Source organism: Equus quagga, chromosome 18 (assembly GCF_021613505.1).
Source record: "Equus quagga isolate Etosha38 chromosome 18, UCLA_HA_Equagga_1.0, whole genome shotgun sequence".
NCBI lineage: Eukaryota > Metazoa > Chordata > Mammalia > Perissodactyla > Equidae > Equus > Equus quagga.
This window is the reverse complement of record NC_060284.1, coordinates 11,674,318-11,694,880: the sequence shown is the minus strand read 5'-3', so window position 1 is coordinate 11,694,880 and position 20,563 is coordinate 11,674,318. Positions and strand designations below refer to the sequence as shown.

General features: G+C 35.9%; 1 protein-coding gene across 1 annotated transcript in view; it reads left to right on the top strand.

Annotated features, from left to right (window-relative positions):
- The window catches only part of LRRIQ3 (leucine rich repeats and IQ motif containing 3), a 203,328-nt gene that overhangs the window by 30,072 nt on the left and 152,693 nt on the right, over positions 1–20,563 (top strand). The window contains exon 4 of the mRNA XM_046645668.1: positions 17,937–18,070. Within this exon, the coding sequence (XP_046501624.1) occupies positions 17,937–18,070 (134 nt within the window). The remainder of the gene's footprint in view (positions 1–17,936; positions 18,071–20,563) is intronic.

Sequence of the window (20,563 nt, the reverse complement as noted above, 5' to 3'; positions counted from 1 at the left end):
CACAAAAAGCACTATAGAATAATCTAAATGTAATTCTAAAGATCTGTAAGTAGTAGGAAATTAAGAATAAGAAAACAGGGGCTGGCCCAGTGGCTCAGTGGTTAAGTTCATGTGCTCCACTTCAGCGGCCCATGGTTTGCCAGTTCAGATCTTGGGCATGGACCTACCCACTGCTTATCAAACCATGCTGTGGCATGCATCCCACATATAAAATAGAGGGAGATGGGCACAGGTGTTAGCTCAGGGCCAATATACTTTAGCAAAAAGAGGAAGATTGGTGGCGGATATTAGCTCAGGGCTAATCTTACTCAAAAAAAAAAAAAAGAGGAAAACAAGTAACAGAAAAAACAATAGAAAACAAAAAATAAAATAACAGACTTAAGCCCTAACCTATCAGTAATACATTAAAATTTTAATAGTATAAATACACTAGTTAAAAGATAGATAGGGGAAAATGGATTTAAAACATGACCTGACTACATGATGTCTGCAAGAGACTCACTTCAAATATAATGATATAGGTAGGTTGAAAATAAAAGGATGAAGAAAGATATATCATAGCAAAATTAATCAAATGAAAACAGGAGTGATTGGCTATCTTATCAGATAAAACTTCAGAGCAAAGAAAATTATCAGAGGGCAGGAGGAACATTATATAATGATAAAAGTTTCAAACCGCCAAGAAGACATAGTAATCTTGAATGTGAATGCACCAAACAACAGAGCTACAAAATATTTGAAGCAAAACCTGATAAAACTGAAATGAGAAATAGACATAATTACAGTTAGAGACATCAAAACCCCACTCTTAACAATTAGAACAACTAGACAGAAAATCAGTAAAGATAAAGAAAAACTCAGCAACACCCTCAACCAATGGAATCCAACTGATAGTTATAGAATACTCTACTCAACAACAGCACTTTTCAAGTGTCCATGGAACCATATATAGGCCATACCCTGTTCCATAAAACAAACTTCAACAAATTTAAAAGAATTTAAATCACACAGGGTGTGTTCTCTGACCACAGAGAGAAGAGGAAAATCTCCAAACACTTGAAAACTAAAGAACACTCTTTTAATGAGTCCATAGGTCAAAGATGTAGCCAAAAGGGAAATCTAAAAAAATACATTAACTGAATTAAAATAAAAATACAAGATTCCAAAATTTGTGGGACACAGCTAAAGCAATGCTGAGAGGGAAATTAACAGCACAAAATGCATATATTGGAAAAGAGGAGACTCCTCAAATCAATGGTCTAAGATCCCTTCTCAAGAACCTAGAAAAACAGGAGTGAAATAAACCCAAAGTAAGCAGAAGAAGGCAATGAAAAAGATAAGACCATATATCAGTGAAATCGAAAACAAAAAAATTTGAGAAAATCAGTAAAACAAAGATCTGGTTCTTTGGAAAGATCAGTAAAATTGACAAACCTCTAGCAAGACTGATGGAGGACAAAAAGAGAGCCGACTCAAATTACCAATATTAGGAATAAAACAGGGGCTGTCACTACAGACCTTGCAAACATCAAAAGGATAAGAGAATACTACAAAAATGCTACACACACAAACTTGACAGTGTAGATGAATGGACCACTTTCACAAAGAAACACAAACTACCAAAATTCACTCAACATGAAATAGATGATTTGAGTGGTCTTTTAACTATTAAAGAAATTGAGTTTATAATTTTAGAACTCCTAAGAAAGAAATCTCCGGACCCAGATAATTTCACTGAAAAATTGTTCCAAATGTTTTAAAAAGAATTAACACCAATTCTATACAGTTTCTTCTAGAAAATGAGAAGGAACACTTCCCAATTAATTTTATGAAGCTAATATTACCTTGATACCAAAACCAGACAAAGACAGTACAAAGAAAGAAAACTACAGACCAATATCCCTCATGACAAAAGCACAAAAATCCTTAACAAAATGTTAGCAAATAGAATTCAGCAATACAGATCTTCCTCAACTTACAATAGGATTATGTCCTGAAAAATCTATCATAAGTAGAAAATATTGTAAATTGAAAATGCATTAATATACATAATCTACCAAACATCATATCTTAGCCTAGCCTACCTTAAACATGCTCAGAACACTTACATTAGCCTGTAGTTGGGCAAAGTCATCTTTAAAAAAAGCCTATTTTATAATAAAGTGTTGAGTATCTCATGTAATTTATTGCCTATGGTTGAGGAAGTGAAAAACAGAATGGGTGGATGGGTCCAGAATGGTTGTAAGTATATTGGTTGTTTATCCTTGTGGTTGCATGGCTGACTGGAAGCTGCTGCTCACTGACCCTGCCCAGCATCACAAGAGAGTATTGAACTGCATATCACTAGCCTGGGAAAAGAAAAAAATTCAAAGTATGGTTTCTACTGAATGCATATTGCTTTCCCACCATTGTAAATTTGAAAAATTGTAAGTTGAACCATTGTAAGATAAGGACCATCTGTATATAAAAAGAAGTATGTACCATGATCAAGTGGACCTTATTGCAGGGATGCAAGGCTGGTTCAATCTTTGAAAATGCGTTAATGTAACTCACCATATCAAAAGACTAAAGAAAAAATCTATCAAATATTATATCATTTAATGGAGAAAAGACATTTGACAAAATTCAACTTCCATTCATGATTAAAAAACAAAAACTCTCTGAAAAATAGGCATCAAGGGGAACTTCCTTTTCTTTATAAAGAATATCAACATAAAAACTACAGCTACCATTATGCTTAATGGTGAAAAACGGAATGCTTTCTCACCATGATTGGGAACAAAGGAAGGATGCTTGTTATCACTTCTCTTGTCAGCATGGTGCTGGTAAGTCTAGCTAGTGCAATAAGGCAAGAAAAGAAAATAAAAGACATATAGATGAGACAAGAAGAAATAAAACTCCCTGTTTGCAGATGAAATGATCTCCTATATAGAAAATCCCAAAGAATCTACCTAAACAACTCTTAGAAGTAGAGAGTCAGCTTAGCAAGGCCACATGATGCCAGGTAAACATATAAAAATCAATCATATTTCTACATACTAGCAATGAGCACATGGGCACCAAAATTAAAAATATAATATCACTTATAATCACTCAAAGAAATGAAATACTTAGGTGTAAGTCTAACAAAACATGCACAGAACTCGTATGCTGAATATTATAAAACACTGATGAAAAACTCGAATATCTAAATAAATGGAAAGATGTAGCATATTAATAAAATAGAAGACTCAACATAATAGAGATCTCAATTCTCCCAAAATTGATATACAGGTTTAGTGTAATTCCTATGAAAATCGTGCAAGATTTTCTGTGGTTATAGATAAGATTATTCTAAACATTTCATGGAAAGTTAAAGGAACTAGGATGGTAAAACAGCTTTGAAAAACAAAGTGAAAGGAATCAGTTACCTGATCTTGAGACTTATATTGCTGAAGTAGTCAAGACTGCGTGGTATTGGTGAAGCATAGACACATAGATCAATGGAACAGAAAACCTAAAACTAGGTTCACACAATATGTTCAACTGATTTTGACAAAGGTGTAAGTGTAATTTGATGGAGAATATATAACCTTTTCAATAACTGTTGCTGACACAATTGGGCATCCAACCATACACACACACAAATGAACAACTTGAGTTTCATACCTCAAGTAAAAATGACTCAAAATAGATCATGGAGTTAAGTGTAAAATTTAAAACTATAAAACGTTTAGAAAACAAATGGAAGGAAATCTTTGGAATCTAGGACTAGGCAAAGAATTCTTAAACCTGACACCAAAAGCACTGTCTTTAAGAGAAAAAAGTGATAAAGTGAACTTAATTTTTTAAAATAATTTGCTGTATAAAAGACTGTTATGTGAATCAAAAGATAAGCTATGAAAAGAGGGAAAATATTTGGAAGTGAATATTTAAAAAATGGTAATAGTTCATTAGAGTGGTGGAAATTTGGAAGTGAATAAAAAATGACAATAGTTCATTTGTGTGGTGGAAATTTGAGTAAGGTTTTTCTTATATTTGCTTTTATTTTCTAAAATTTCTATACTGTTATATTATTATAATTCTAAATTTTATTTTAAATTATTTAATGGTACTTGATTCAGGTGAATCTTTTTAAAACTTGAGAATTGATGATAGATGTTTCTAAAGTGTTTACCAAGTGATTCTTAGAAATACTGATTTAAAATAATGCAAAATCTTCCTAACCAGTGTGCGGAGTTTCACACAGATTTTTACCATTTCATATGATGATTAAAGTGAATATATTATGGATATAATATGCTTTCTGATGGAATAAAAAGGTAGAAACTGTATGGATTTACTCTATCTGAAATAAGTACTTATGGGATTAGTGTGATTTACATTTTTCAAATATGCTGAGAAAATGTGTGCCAAATTAGGAAATTTTGATGAGAAAAAATCACAAATGGAATAGAAAAAGATAGACCTAAGGGACAAGATACATATAGAAGAAATAAAAACTTGGGAATAGGAAAGAAAGTCTGTACAAATCTATTTAGAATATCAATTAATTGAGAATCTCTTTGTGTAATTGTATACAATCTGGAATATAGTTCTGGAATTTGTTTTTTCATTTTGTGTGTGTGTGTGTGTGAGGAAAATTGGCCCTGAGCTAACATCTGTTGCCAATCCTCCTCTTTTTGCTTGAGGAAGACTATTGCTGAGCTAACATTCCTATTTTATGTGGTGTGCCACCACAGCGTGACCTGACAAGCACCAGGTCCGCACCTGGCATCTGAACCTGTGAACACCAGGCCACCTAAGCAGAGCGTGAACTTAACCACTACACACAGGGCCGGCCCCTAGAATTTGTTTTTAAAATACTCTTCCTGTTAGAACACAAAATACTCTCTTCCATATGATTCATATTGTAAAAGTCCTTACTATTCTTTTGAAATGCCTCATTATGCTTTATACCAGGATTAGCAATAGCCACATTTTCATTCCAGGGTTAGAATAGCAAGTGGTAGAGTATAGATATTGCATTATTCTATATCTGTTTTGTTGATTGTTGACAGTTTTTTGCCTAAGCATATGTTGTTCTTTGCCAAGTGTTTACTATAATCCTTTAATTGCTTTTATTGGATTGAAAACATTAGTACTAATTGTCTTTTATAGTTAATTTGTTGATTTCATAATTTTACATTATGTTAGTTTGGATAATTGCTTAGTAAATTGCTGTAGACTAATTTCTTGAGTATAAAATAAGATATATAGAAGTCCTTTGTAAACTCTAAAATGCTGTATCATTTTGAGTATTACTATAAAACTGTTGACAGATAGCGTTTGGATATTGAAATGTTTTAGCCACTGTTCTGAGTGCTTTGCAAATATTCCCTCATAACATCCCAAAGAGGTAGTACCACTGCCATCTCTATTTTACAGATCATGAACAGGGGACAGATAGGTTACTTACCCTAGATCACATAGCTAGCAAGTGGTAGAACTGGAATTTAAACCCAGGCAGTTTTTCTCTAGAGCCATCACTCCTCTAGTGGAGGAAATGCACTACTTTCCCTTAGAAAGAGGATACATCCACTTATCTTCAGATATCAAATAGTTTATGGCACGTGTAGAAGTTTTCAGGGATAGCTTTTTTGGCATTTACAAGACGATTGTTTTAGGACATTAGAAAGCTTGAGTATTGTCTAGAGGTTTTTTGTTCTCTGGCGGAGACACTAACTCTGCCCACAGCTGATGATGATTCTGTTTCTCTCTTTAAAGAGAAGGAATTATTCATGCCTTGGTGGGAAGCAGGGCTCTTTGCTGTAATGGTTCTCTGCTGGTGAGATCTGTAGCATCTGACTAGGACCACTAAAGCATAGTCATCTAAATTCCTTTCTGTATCCTTCTCCCTCACTTCTTGCTTACGTACTCAACCTCTCTGTAGGGGAGGAAAAATAATTTTCCTTCTGCCCTTCTGAGTTCTTAGCTGAGACCTCAGTAACAAAGGACAGATAAGAAAAAAAAAGTTTATTAACATGTATATCTCATGTACACATGGGAGATACCCAGGGAAAAATGAATCACCCCCTCAGATGGCTTAGAATTCATGCTTAAATACCATATTAATACAGAGTGGGGAGGGAGGATGTAGGCCTCTTTAGGAGAGAGTAAATGATTTTTAGGAAAAATGAGTGAGTTCTTAGAGGAATAGACAACGTTTGTGACAAAGTTTGTCTGGGTGTGGTGTCCTCTCCTAATCTCCTCTTCTGCTAATTTCTTTCTGATCTCCTCTCCGGTGATGAGTCCATCTTGGGGGCCGGCCTCATGGCCGAGTGGTTAAGTTCTCATGCTCTGCTTTGGTGGCCCAGGGTTTCATTGGTTTGGATCCTGGGTGTGGACATGACAATGCTCATCAAGCCATGCTGAGGCAGTATCCCACATAGCACACCCAGAGGCACTCACAACAAGAAGATACAACTATGTACTGGGGGGCTTTGGGGAGAAGAAGAAGAAGAAGAAGAAGAAGAAGAAGATAGAGTCCATCTTCCCTGATTGATGAAACTCCTGGGGAAGGAAGGAATTTATAATTGAACGCCTTTTGGAAGATCTATCTTTAGGCAGATAAGGGAAGTCTAGAGAAATCCTCTCCCTGAATTTGCTGTTTTTCAAGTACCTACCACTCAATCAGTACACCAAAGGGGCATATTTTGGGGTAGCATGTCTTGAATTCCAACAGTCATATTTTGGCATGGCATATTTTGCTACCCTTGACTCACACACACACACACGTGCACCCCATGAGCCCGGATGCAATGAACAAAGAAACATAAAGATTAGAGGAAATCACATCTATACTAGAAACCAGTAAATGATAACATTTAAATAAAAGATTATTTAATAGAATTGCTTCTAGATGTAGTGAAGATTTTTTTCAATATAATGAAGATGAGACTGAATCAAAGGTAGAAGCTAGGTCAGTCTGACTTTAAGCTGTTCTTCCTAATACATATAACAAGATGACAGGAACTAGAGCAAATTCTGCAAATCCTCCTATTTGTCGAGGGTAATAGTGTACCAACTGGCAGATAAGATCCATTGCTACAGGTCACAGGATAAATTTCATGGAGAGGCCCTAGTCCAGGCAGGGTTATAATAAATAGCAAACTGGTATGTGGCAGGACTCATCCGTGATAGGGAAATCAGGAGCTTCAGAAAGGAGCTTAGTCTCAGCTACATAACTAAACTGGAGTAGTTGACAGGCTAATAGAAAACTCAATATGAGAAAGCTGACTTTTGACAGAATGGCTTCACCAAATTGAGAAGAAATACTTGAAAATCATGAGAAAAGATATAAGACATAGAGATGAGTTCTAAGATATCTACTATGCATGAATAGGAATTATGGTAGAGAAAGCAAATTAAGAAGCAGCAATAATAAAAGAAATAATGAAAAACAGCATCATGGATCCAAGTATGGGGCAAGATCTATGAAAGAACTACATATATTTTCTTTATAAATCTTTGAAGTTCAGCTCTCTAGTCATGGAGAAAAGAAAAAGCAAAAGTATTCTGATGAGTTTTTCAAATAGAAGAAATCATTAGGCAAATAGAGGTGCTGGCAAGTGTAGAGCATGTGAGGCAAAGTGAAAAGCATTTGCAAAGGAACAGAGGTCATGCTAGAGCTTGGCACAAGCAAGTGACAAGTAATTTAGTGTTCTTGGAGTTGAGAGGACATGTTTGGGCATGTCAAATGATGCTGGAAGAAAGCAGAATTAATATAGCAAGGGTGTTAAGTGTAATACAAAGGAGACAGGACTTTATCTTGCAAGATCTTAGGGAAACATTTAAGGATTTTACATGACCCAATTTTCATTCTAGAAAAATCATAATATATTCTGTAATTTTGGAGAGGTGGGAAATTTAATGTAGGGAAATTTGTGAGGAGCCTATTGCAGTTGTTTGAGCCCTAGTTTTTAAAAGCTGATTTAATAAATTGGTAGAGGATATAAATTATATGTAACAGTTTGAAGAGATACCTTTTGATAGAATTTAGTGATTCTTGGGTGGAAAGGGAAAGCGAGAATTAGGAATGTGGGTTTATTACTTGGTTGACAAGGTGGAGAATAGTTTTGTTTTGTTTTTTAATTGAGTTCGTAATAGTTTAATCAATGTGAGATTTCAGTTGTATGTTATTTCTTGACTGTCACTGTGGAAGTGCTCCACTTCAACCCCTGTGTCCACCCCTCACCCCCCTTGCCCTGGTAACCACTGAAATGTTTTCTTTGTCCATGTGTTTGTTTATATTCCACATATGAGTGAAATCATCTGGTGTTTGTCTTTCTCAGTCTGGCTTATTTTGTTTAGCATAATTCCCTCCAGGTCCTTCTGTGTTGTTGTAAATGGGATGAATTTGTCTTTTGTATGACTGAGTAGTTTTCCATTGTATATATATACCACATCTTCTTTATGAAGTCATCAGTCGGTGGGCACTTGAATTGTTTCCATGTCTCGGCTATTGTGAATAGTGCTGCAATGAACATAGGGGTGCATATGTTACTTTCGATTGTTGATTTCAGATTGTTTGGGTAGATACCCAGTAATGGGATAGCTGGGTTGTATGGTAGTTCTATTTTTAGTTTTTTGAGGCATCTCTGTACTGTTTTCCATAGTGGCTACACCATTTTGCATTCTCACCCGCAGTATCTGAGGGTTCCCTTCTCTCCACAACCTCTCCAACATTTGTTACTTTTAGTCTTAGTGATTATAGCCATTTTAACAGGTGTAAGGTGGTATCTTAATGTAGTTTTGATTTGCATTTCCCTGATGATTAGTGATATTGAACATCTTTTCAAGTGTTTATTGGCCATCTGTATATCTTCTTTGGAAAAATGTCTGTTCATATCCTCTGCCCATGTTTTGACTGAGTTATTTGGTTTTTTGTTCAGTTGTGTGAATTCCTTATATATTATGGAGATTAACCCCTTGTCAGATATATGATTTGCAAATATTTTCTCCCAATTGGTGGGTTGTCTCTTTGTTTTGATTCTAGTTTCTTTTGCCTTGCAGAAGCTCTTTAGTCTGATGAACTCCCACTTGTTTATTTTTTCTTTTGTTTCCCTTGTCTGAGAAGACATGGTATTCGAAAAGATCTTTTTTAGTTTGATGTCAAAGAGCGTACTACCCATATTATCTTCCAGAAGTTTTATAGTTTCAGCACTTATCTTCAAGTCTTTGATCCATTTTGAGTTTATTTTTGTGTATGGCATGAGATAATGGTCTACCTTCATTCTTTTGCACATGGCTGTCCAGTTTTCCCAACACCATTTATTGAAGAGACTCTCTTTTCTCCATTGTATGTTCTTTGCACCTTTGTTGAAGATTAGCTGTCTGTAGATGTGCGGTTTTATTTCTGGGCTTTCAGTTATGTTCCATTGATCTGTGTACTTGTTTTTGTACCAGTATCATGCAGTTATGATCTCTATGGCTTTGTAGTACATTTTGAAGTCGGGGATTGTGATACCTCCAGCTTTGTTCTTTTTTCTCAGGATTGCCTTAGCAATTTGGGGTCTTTGGTGGCCCCAAATGAATTTTAGTATTTTTTGTTCTATTTCCATGAAGAATGTCATGGCGATTCTGATTGGGATTGCATTGAATCTGTAGATTGCTTTGGGTAGTATGGACATTTTAATTATGTTTATTCTTCCAATCCATGTGCATGGAACCTCTTTCCATCTTTTTATGTCATTATCAATTTCTTTCAGTAATGTCTGATAGTTTTTATTGTATTAGGTCCTTCACCTCCTTGGTTAAATTTATTCCTAGGTACTTTATTCTTTTAGTTACAATTGCAAATGGAATTGTATTCTTGAGCTCTCTTTCTGTAAGTTCATTATTGGAGTACAAAAGCAACTGATTTTTGTAAGTTGTTTTTGTACCCTGAAGCTTTACTGTAGTTAATTATTTCTATTAGTTTTCTGATGGATTCTTTGGGGTTTTCTTTATATAAGATCATGTCATCTGCAAACAGCGAGAGTTTCACTTCTTCACTCCCTATTTGGATTCCTTTTATTCCTTTCTCTTGTCTAATTGTTCTGGCTAAAACCTCCAGTACTATGTTGAATAAGAATGGTGATAGTGGGCATCCTTGTCTTGTTCCTGTTCTCAGGGGGATGGCGTTCAGTTTTTGCCCATTGAGTATGATGTTGGCTGTTGGTTTGTCATATATGGCCTTTATTATGTTGAGGTGATTTCCTTCTATCCCCATTTTGTTAAGAGTTTTTATCCTAAATGGCTGTTGGATCTCATCAAATGTTTTCTCTGTATCTGTTGAGATGATTGTGTGGTTTTTATTCCTCAATTTGTTGACGTGATATATCACATTGATTTGCAGATGTTGAACCATCCTTGTGTCCCTGGTATAAGTCCCACTTGATCATGATGTATGATCCTTTTGATGTTTTGTTGAATTTGGGTTGCCAAAATTTTGTTGAGGATTTTTGCATTTATGTTCATCATCAATATAGGCCTGTAGTTTTCCTTTTTTGTGTTGTCCTTGTCAGGCTTTGGTATCAGAGTGATGTTGCCCTTGTAGAATGTGTTAGGAAGTGTTCCATCTTCCCTAATTTTTTGGAAAGGATAGGTATTAAATCTTCTCTGAATGTTTGGTAGAATTCCCCAAGGAAGCCACCTGGTCCTGGGCTTTTATTCTTTCATATGCTTTTGATTACTGTTTCAATCTCTTTTCTTGTGATTGGTCTATTCAGATTGTCTGTTTCTTCTTGATTCAGCTTTGGGAGGTGGTAAGAGTCTAAGAATTTATCCATTTCCTCTAGATTATCCATTTTGTTGGCATACAGTTTTGTTGTAATATTCTCTTATAATCCATTGTATTTCTTTGGAGTCTGTTGTTGTTTCTCCTCTTTCATTTCTGATTTTGTTTATCTGAGCTTTCCCTCTTTTTTTCTTTGTAAGTCTGGCTAGAGATTTGTCAACTTTATTTATCTTCTCAAAGAACCAGCTCTTTGTTTCATTTATCCTTTCTACTGCCTTTTTTGTTTCAGTAGCATTTATTTCTGCTCTGATTTTTATTATTTCTCTCCTTCTGCTGACTTTCGGCTTTGTTTGTTCTTCTTTCTCTAATTGGGTTAGGTGTAGTTTAAGATTACTTATTTGGGATTTTTCTTGTTTGTTAAGATGTGTCTGTATTGCGATGAATTTACCTCTTAATACAGCTTTTGTTGCATCCCATATGATTTGGTACGATATGTTATTATTTTCACTTGTCTCCAGATATTTTTTTATTTCTCCTTTAGTTTCTTCAGTGATCCATTGCTTGTTCAATAACATGTTGTTTAGTCTCCACATCTTTGTCCCCTTCTCAGCTTTTTTCTTGTAATTAATTTTTAGCTTTATAGCATTATGATTAGAAAAGATGCTTGTTATTATTTCAATTTTCTTAAATTTTTTGAGGCTTGCCTTGTTTCCCAACATATGGTCAATTCTTGAGAATGTTCCGTGTGCACTTGAGAAAGATGTGTATTATGCTGTTTTTGGATGGAGTGTTCTATATATGTCTATGAAGTCCAACTGGTTTAGTGTTTCATTTAATTCCACTGTTTCCTTGTTGATTTTCTGTCTGGATGATCTATCCATTGAAGTGAGTGGAGTGTTGAGGTCCCCTACTGTTGTTGTCTTATTATTAATATCTTCTTTTAGGTTTGTTAATAGTTGCTTTATAAACTTTGGTGCTCCTGTGTTGGGTGCACAGATATTTATAAGCCTTATTTCTTCTTGATGGAGTGTCCCTTTGATCATTATATACTGCCCCTCTTTGTCTCTCTTTACCTTTCTTATCTTGAAGTCTACTTTGTCCAATATAAGTATTGTGATACCTGCTTTCTTTTGTTTGCCATTAGCTTGGAGTACTGTCTTCCACCCCTTCACTCTGAGCCTGTGTTTGTCATTGGAGCTAAGATGTGTTTCCTGGAGGCAGCATATTGTTGGGTCTTGTTCTAATCCATTTTGCTGTTCAGTGTCTTTATTGGAGAGTTCAACCCGTTTATGTTTAGGTTGATTATTGATGTATGTGGGCTTTATGCTATCATTTTATCACTTGTTTTCCATTTTTCCTGAATTTCCTTTGTTTCTCATTCTGTGTGTTTTGGTCTACCCATTGAATTATGCAGATTTTTATGATGTGTTTTTTTGTTTTCTCCTTATTTATTCTTTGTGTCTCTTTTCTGCTTTTTTGTTTAGTGGTTACCCTGAGGTTTGTATTCAGAATCTCGTGTATAAGATAGTCCATTTTCTGATGGCCTCTTAGTTCCTTAATCTAAACCGATTCAGTCCCTTTCCTCCTTGGCTCCTAAGTTGTTTTTCTCATATCTTATTCCATCTTGTGTTGTGAGTTTGTGGTTTAAATAACAGGATTATCTCTGTTTTTAGTGTTTTCCTTCCCTTTAGTTTAATGCTATCGTTGAGTATTTGCTATCCTATTCTGATTCTGTCTACCTGTTTATGTCCTTACTCTGTGTTTTGTGACCCTATTCTCCCTTTTTGTTTTCACTTATGACGGCCTTCTTGAGGATTTCTTGGGGGGGGGGGTGTGATGGCTACAAACTTTTGTTTTTCTGGGAAAGTTTTAATTTCTCCCTCATATCTCAAGGATACTTTTGCTGGATAGAGTATTCTTGGCTGAAGATTTTTGTCTTTTAAAGATTTGAATATGTCATTCCATTTTCTCCTATCTTGTAAGGTTTCTACAGAGAAATCCTGATAGAGCTTCCTTTGTAGGTTATTTTCTTATGCCTTGCTGCCTTTAGTATTCTTTCTTTGTCATTCATTTTTTCCAGTTTTACTACTATATGCCTTGCAGTAGGTCTTTTTACATTGGCAAATCTAGGAGATCTGGAAGCCTCTTCCACACAGGTTTCCCTCTCTTTCCCTAGGTTTGGAAAGTTTTATGCTAGTATTTCTTTGAACACGCTTTCTGCTCCATTCTCCTTCTTTTCTTCTTCTTGAATACCTATAATTCTGATGTTGCATTTCCTCATTGAGTCAGATATTTCTCGGAGACTTTCTTCATTTCTTTTTTAGCCTTAGTTCTCTCTCCTCCTCTGTCTGGAACATTTCAACATGTCTATCTTTGATTATGCTGATACACTCCTCTATGATGTTCACTCAAGCATTCAGGGAATCCGTATTTTGTTTTATCTCTTCCATTGTGTCTTTCATCTCTAATCTTTTTTTTTTTTAAATAATTTTTTTTAATATATTTTTTTTCTGCTTTATCTCCCAAACTCCCCCGTACAAAGATGTATATCTTAGCTGCAGGTCCTTCTAGTTGTGGGATGTGGGACGCCGCCTCAACATGGCCTGATGAGCAGTGCCATGTCCGCGCCCAGGATCCGAACCCTGGGCAGCCGCAGCGGAGCGTGTGAACTTAACCACTCAGCCATGGAGCCTGCCCCTCATCTCTAATCTTTCTGTTTGATTCTCCTTTGTAGTTTCAATTTATTTTGTGAAGTAGCTTGTGAACTTGTTGAATTGTTTCTCTACATTCTCTTTTACCTCATTGAGTTTTTTGATGATAGCTATTTTGAATTCATTGTCATTTAGATTACATATTTATGTGTCCTCAGAATTGAATTATGGGTGCTTGTCATTTTCTCTGTGGGCTGGAGATTTAATATAGTGTCTGATGTTGTTAGTTGAGGTGGGTCAGGTCTTTTGCATTCTGGTATTATTTGGTTGCAGTTACCACCTATCACCATTGGATGGTGGTCAAGAGCTGCATATTCTGAGTCCTACACCTTCACCCAAAATCCCAGGCAGTGGAGCAGGTGCGGGGCAGGTGGAGGGAGGGGTGCTTTCTCCTGCATGGTCTGTGGGCTTTCTCATTCTCACTAACTGGTCTCCTGGGGTGTGGCTTGATGAGGTCACCTCCCCTTGAAAGCTCTTGCCCCATTAAAGGGCTTCCATCTAGGCTGCAAGGGCCCTGTGGAGTCCTTGTTCCTGCAAATGAGTGTCCCCTTCCCCACTCCTTCCCTCATGAATCCTCCCATGGTTGTGATCACAGTCTTTATGGGAGGGAGCGAAGTTCTCTCTTACCCCATTCCAGATCCTCCAAGGGGGGCTTCAGCCTCGCCACCCTCCATTGTGTGGCTGCGTGTTTCTCTGACCTGTTTGTGTTGTGTTAGGATGTCCTCTGTTGGAGTATGGATGCCCCTTTTCATTGTATGTTGGAGGGGAGAGAGTCCTGGGCAAGTTCACTCCACCATGATGCTGACATCACTTTCTGGAGAATAGTTTTAATGACTATATATAATGCAGTATGAGGTGTGGATTGGGGATGGTTTTGATTGGGGAGATAATTATTTCAGTTTTTGACACATAAGTAGAGAAATGGAATTGGAAGTAATTTTAAAGGTTTGTAATTTAAGAGAGAATTCTTGACAGGAGATACAGCTGTGTCGATAGTCAGCTTATGTGAGATAGTAAGATGTAGCAAGGAAGCTGATCATTCGAGGAGAGTTGGCAAAAAGAAGTGAAAAAAGAAGAAGGCCTAAATTATACCAATATTTAAATGCCTTGCAGAAGAAGAGGAACCAGCAAAACAGATCAGAAATAAAAATTAAAAAGGTAGAAAACTTAGGAGTATGATATTACTGCGGCCAGGTAAGAGGTGAGTTACAAAAACAGATTGACATTGCCAGATCAAGCTTGGAGGCCAAATATGACAATGTGCAAGTGACTATTACTTAGTGATTTAATAGTCAACTGATAATTGAATGCTAGTTAGACCAGATAGCTTACTTAGTCCTAGAGATATAGGATAAAGAGAGAGTCATTAAACTTGGTGAGTTTATGTTGCAGTGGGGAAGGTAGACCAATAATGGCATTATAGCATAAGCTTGTTAATAAAAAAGAAAAAAAAATCAAGATTTAGTATGGAGAAACTTTATTTGAAAGGATTACTGCAAGAGTGGGAAAGGGGCTGTTGCAAATAGGGAGAATGTTCTGACATTAAGATCTGCAGACATCATAAAATACAGGCAAAAAGGTTTTTTCTTTTATAGGGAGGAATAAACACAGCTGGAAAGATCTAGTGTGGGTAAATAGGATGAAGGGGAGTGGCATGATCTCACACTAGATCAGAGAAGGTTTTACCCTGACAGTAGCCCGTTCTCAGGAGGGGCTATTAAGAAGGTGTCTGTGCTGTCTCAGGGTGAAAGTGGGCCAAAGTTCAGGGGCCTAGGGGAAAGAGAGAACCTTAACCAAGTTTGGTTAACAAACATTTTGTTCTGATTGGTCAGTGGGGACAAAGCAGTTCAGCTAATTATTAATAGGCAAAGACTGGGAATTTAGATGGTCTGTGTCAGGAACTTGTCAGAGGTAAACAAGGGGGGCATTCATGGGTATTATCTAAGTAATATAGGGGAAGGGCGCTTCTTTGCAGTAAACCATTTCCTGAGACAAAGGCATCAGGAGAATTCTTAACCTTTACTGTTTTCCAGGATCACAGGACTCAAGTAAAATTCAACATTGTCGAGTGTGACAAATGGGTTATTGCACAGGATAATATTATAGAAGGATATTGAACTCAGATCAATATAAAGAAAGGCTTCTTGGAGGAAAGAACTGAGTCTTGAAAAGACTAAGATAGACAAGTAATTGAGAAGGGCAGTCAAGAAACTGGAATGTCATCTGTAAAAAGCACTGGGGTTTGGTTATGAGGTAATTTTCACAGGGGTAAGTGGTTGGATATTGTCAGAGTGGAAGGTATTATATGTAGGGTGAAGGAAAATGAGATTGAAGTGGTAAGAAGAAACTAGATCAAAGATTTTGTGTACCAATTCAAGAAATTTGTAATTTATCTTTCAATGATGTGCCAGTGAAATATATTAAGCAAGGATGCCATATGGTCAGATTTGCATTTTGGAAAGTTCACTTTAGCAATAGTACATATTATGGTTTGGAGGGAGAGGGGGAAGGGGGATTATTTCAGATATTAGGTAGGACATTTTTAGTAAGTTAGGGAAGCAGTGATAAAGATGTGCAATAAAGTGGTGACAGAGAATAGAAGAAAAGGGAGAGGTCAGACAGATATTTGAGATGTTGAATATACTGGGCCTAGCAACATTTGGATGTGAAGAAGCATGAGAGAAAAGAGAGCCAAGAATGGTTCCAGGGTTTCTGCATTAGGTAACTAAGGGCACTTGTACCACTCACTAGAGCATATGAGAAAGCAGATTAGGGAGGAAGATTCATGTTTGGGAAAGTTGAGTTTAATTGGAGATCGGTTTGACCGTATAGTTCTGTAGCTTAAGAGAGAGTTCAGGCCTGAAGCTAGAAATCTGTGAGTCATCAGCACATAGATGAGTGTTGAAGCTGTAAATTTGAATGCAATCACATGCAGAATGTGTTCATATTGAAAAGAGACAAATGGAGAAAATCCTTTCAATATGACCTTAAGCAGAGTATGGATAGGTCTTTAAAAAGTCCAGAAGTAAACAAGATTTATGTAAGGAAAACTAGGAGGAATGGTGTACAAAGGCCAAAGGAAGTGTTTCAAGGAGGAATGTCCAATGATAATTTTGTAAGAAAAGTACCAAATAGGATGGTAGGGTTAGAAGCCAGTGGAATGAGTTACAGGAAGGGAGAAGGTGGGGGCAGCAAATGTGGAATTCTGTTTCAAGAATTTGGGCTCTTAATGAAAGTTAGATACAAAGGATAGAGGTTGGGATATGTGTGATTATTTGTGTGCGTTTTAAAGATGGCTGAGGCTACATCATATTTATAGGTAAAGGGATAGTGACCATAGAGGGGAAGTAATTGAAAACAGAGGGAGATGGGACCCAGCAGTGATGGAGTGCCAATCTTGGACAGGAAGTGAGATACTTCTTGTTTTATGATTGAGTAGAAGTCACTTATACTCAGTATTTATAGGAGTATAGTTAAATGGTAATATAGTTAAATTTGTAGAGAATGGAGGAGAGTTAGTTGATGGAGCTAAGACTTGATGGCCCTCTTTTTTCTGTGAAAAGGAAGCAAGATGTTTAGGGAGCTCTAGGGAAAGGGTTTGGAGAGTATTGAGAACAGTATTGAAGGTTTGCGATAGCTCCTGTTGGAAATGGAACCAAGTGAGGGCCAGTAAAGAATTTGCTAATTAGCAATGAATGTTCGCAAGTATAAATCTGAAGTAGTACTAATCTGCAAGGCTTTGTGATTTTTTTTCTAGCAGTATGTAGCTGATTGAGTGTAAAGGAGGAAAAAAATGTATGTTTTTAATGTGATGAGGTTGGTCATTTTCAGGCTAGGTGCCTTACAAACTGTGTAAATTTTAGGTTTTTAATGCTTAACCCTTACATTCAAAACTAAGTAAAGTGGCTTTATTTCTAACTAGTCAAATGATCAATAGGATATGTGGAATCTGTGATCCCAAATCTAAAAATTTGCAGAAACCAAGATCTTAGAGGTAATTTCTTTAAAGACAATATAGAATATATTTCCCCCAGGGGAATGTGCTGTTTTCCAGTAAAAGTGTCCGACATTCTAGTTAAGCTGCAACAAAATTTTGAACTACTGTAAATTATTTTATAAATGTAACGTGTGTCAGTTTTCTCTAAGGGGAACTTAGAATACTTTTAGAGTTTCATTGGAGACCTATTCATGGGCTACTTTTCAGAAATCAACATGATTACGGTCAAAATTTTATACCTATGATATCACATTGAGAGAAGGAGATAGAATGGAGAAAACTGCGTTTTGTGTAGAGAATTGAAATTATTTGGTGCTACTAATTCTTGATATTCTGTTCTTGATTTAATAAAATAGTTATTTTTTAACTCTTAGCCTATAAGACAACTGTGAACATCTTAGTAATTTATACCATCAGACTATCAAGTTTAAAATGTCTTTTGGAAATACCTTCATGAAATGTAAATATAAAATATGTTTTCTTTTTACAGGGATCAACCTATGAGGATGAAATTAATAATATTAAATATGTTATTTCAAAAATTAATGAAATCATGGCTCATAATTCCCCAGTTTTGATTGTTCAAAGGTGGATACGTGGTTTCTTAGTTAGAAAGCATCTGAGGTATGTTTTAGTTTTTTACTATTTGAATATTAAGATAAGATGATAGTAAATCAGTGATAAAAAGATAATTCTCCAATAATATACATTCCCTATCAAAATGATATTTTATAGACTATTTGAACTAGTTTTAAGGAAAACACCACATGCTCTGTAGTAATATATTTTGATATTTAGCATAATCAAAATTTGATACTTTTATTTTTTCTTTTAAATTACCCATATAAATAACTAATCAATAAAGTTTTTATTAATCCTTCTTTGAGTAATTCTGACAGGTTTTTTATTAAACTTAAAAATATAAAAAATATATACATTAAACTTATCTCATGTAATGGGATGTAATAGAAATATAAGCCATATACTATATAATGGGTTACAATAGAACTATAAAGCAGGAAACAGATATATGAAGATTTTATATTTTTTCTGGATGTGAAGATAATTTTCCTGGAACATCTGCTACCACATCAGTCTACATTATCCTTTGGTTAATTGTCTTTTCCTCTCTTTTTGTCCCTTGCATTCCTTTCCTGTAGCTGACATTTTCAATAGAGGGAAAGTTTTCTTGCTAGAATCTCTCAATATTGTACTTGGGGAGATAAGATAGGATGTTCTGTCATTAATTTATTTATACTAGTCATGCCAAACACCAAACATATGAAAAAATACCCTTCTTATATAGCTTGTTCTCAGATGCAAAATGGTAGAGTTCAGAAGACAGAAATGAAATTTGACCCTGCACTATAGGTAGCATTAAATAGGTCTGGGGTCGGGCAATAGACATTCCCTGAGAAAGCAAGATTAGGAAGCTTCACTGAACTGATATTCAACATTCTGTGGTATGGCAAAGATAACATTCTCCTGCATTAGCTTGCACGTGCTAAATCGTAGAAGGCAATAGCCCTGATAGAGAGCAGAATGAGGGACAAGCAGCAAAACCGACCATAATACCGTGCCTGCAGCTTCTGAGGAAGAGGTTCCCTATACTTTTCAAACCAAGGTCAACCTGTGAGAGAGAGTGGGCTCACAAGTGGGAACAAGTGAAATGATTTGAAATAAAAGATGTAGAAAAGGATTAGGCAGTTGTTGACAAGTACATATTTATTTAAAATGTTATTTGTGTCTCATATGTTCCGTTTAAATTTAGTATGTGTTTTATATGAAATAAACATCTAATTAAAGGGATTTGTCTTTGGTTTATGCCCCTGGGATTGAATTTTTCTCTCTTAGAATCAAGATTTCCTCTGATATTTGTGTGACATGAGATCAAAACCCTATGCATGGAAACAATCTCTGCAAATTCTGCGTGCGTGAACAGAATTTGAATGAGCTTTGTGGGGAGACCTGTCAGTAATAATGATGTATCACAGTGGTTTAAAACAGATCAATTTGAATTATTTTTCTCTTTAAAATACTGTTTCATTAGGCGCATTACTTACCTACTTTGAGCATGAGTTTCCTCATATCTTAAATGGTACAGAGCAAGGGCTAATAGCAGCGCTTATTTCACTGTTTGCTTGTGGGAATTGAGATCATTAATATAAAGCTCATAGCACCTGGCAAATGTGGATATTACATTATTATTAACTGCTATTTTTTAAATATCATTTTTTTTGTTGTTGTTATATCTTGTGCTCTTCACATTATTTGACTCCATGGGAAATTTACTCTTTCCTTGGATTTCTTACTCCTTTCCAATTACATTTACCACAGCATGCACAGAGTAATCTTTCAAAAATATAAATCTAATTTTATTCACCAACTTAAAATCCTCCAATTGCTCTCAATTTACTTATGGCAAACAACTGGGATGTCTGCCCCTACAATGTGCATCACATACTTTCCTTATCATAAGCACTTACCATACTGTACTGCAGTTGCGTGTCTAGTTATCTCTGTCTCCGGATGTACTGCACACTCTGTATCTCTAGCATATCACAGAGTGCTTGATGCATGTTAGGTGCTCAAAAATACTTGCTGAATTGATGAATACACCAATTAATGGAGAGACTGTGGAAGCTAGAATCAGAAAAGGTTTTCTGGGTTCATCTGTGGGAAAGTGAAAATGGAAAGAACTGGGAAACATACAAAGCTGCCCTGAGGGGTGCCTATGGATCCCCACAACCTAAAGGTCCAAGTGATTAGTCCTCTCACATGTCTATTTCCATTCAAGAGAAATGTCTCCCCACACCCAAATATTTTCACCTTGCTTGAAATTTGTTCATGAAAACTGCTTGAAATTTTATATACAGCCTTGAAATATATACTGCCTAAATTTAGAAAATTATTATGATTAATGCTATTATCCTTTAAAGTGATAGTATTTATAATGTGGATGATATAGTGCAAGGGAGGTACACTTTTATTCTTAGAAGAAATTATTGTGATCAGATTGGCAGTCTCCTAAACCTTAGTAAGGGCAGCTATAAGAGGTCATAAGGAGGATTATTGGTTGGGTCAATGCATGTAAAAAAGGTAAAAGAGTGGAAAAAA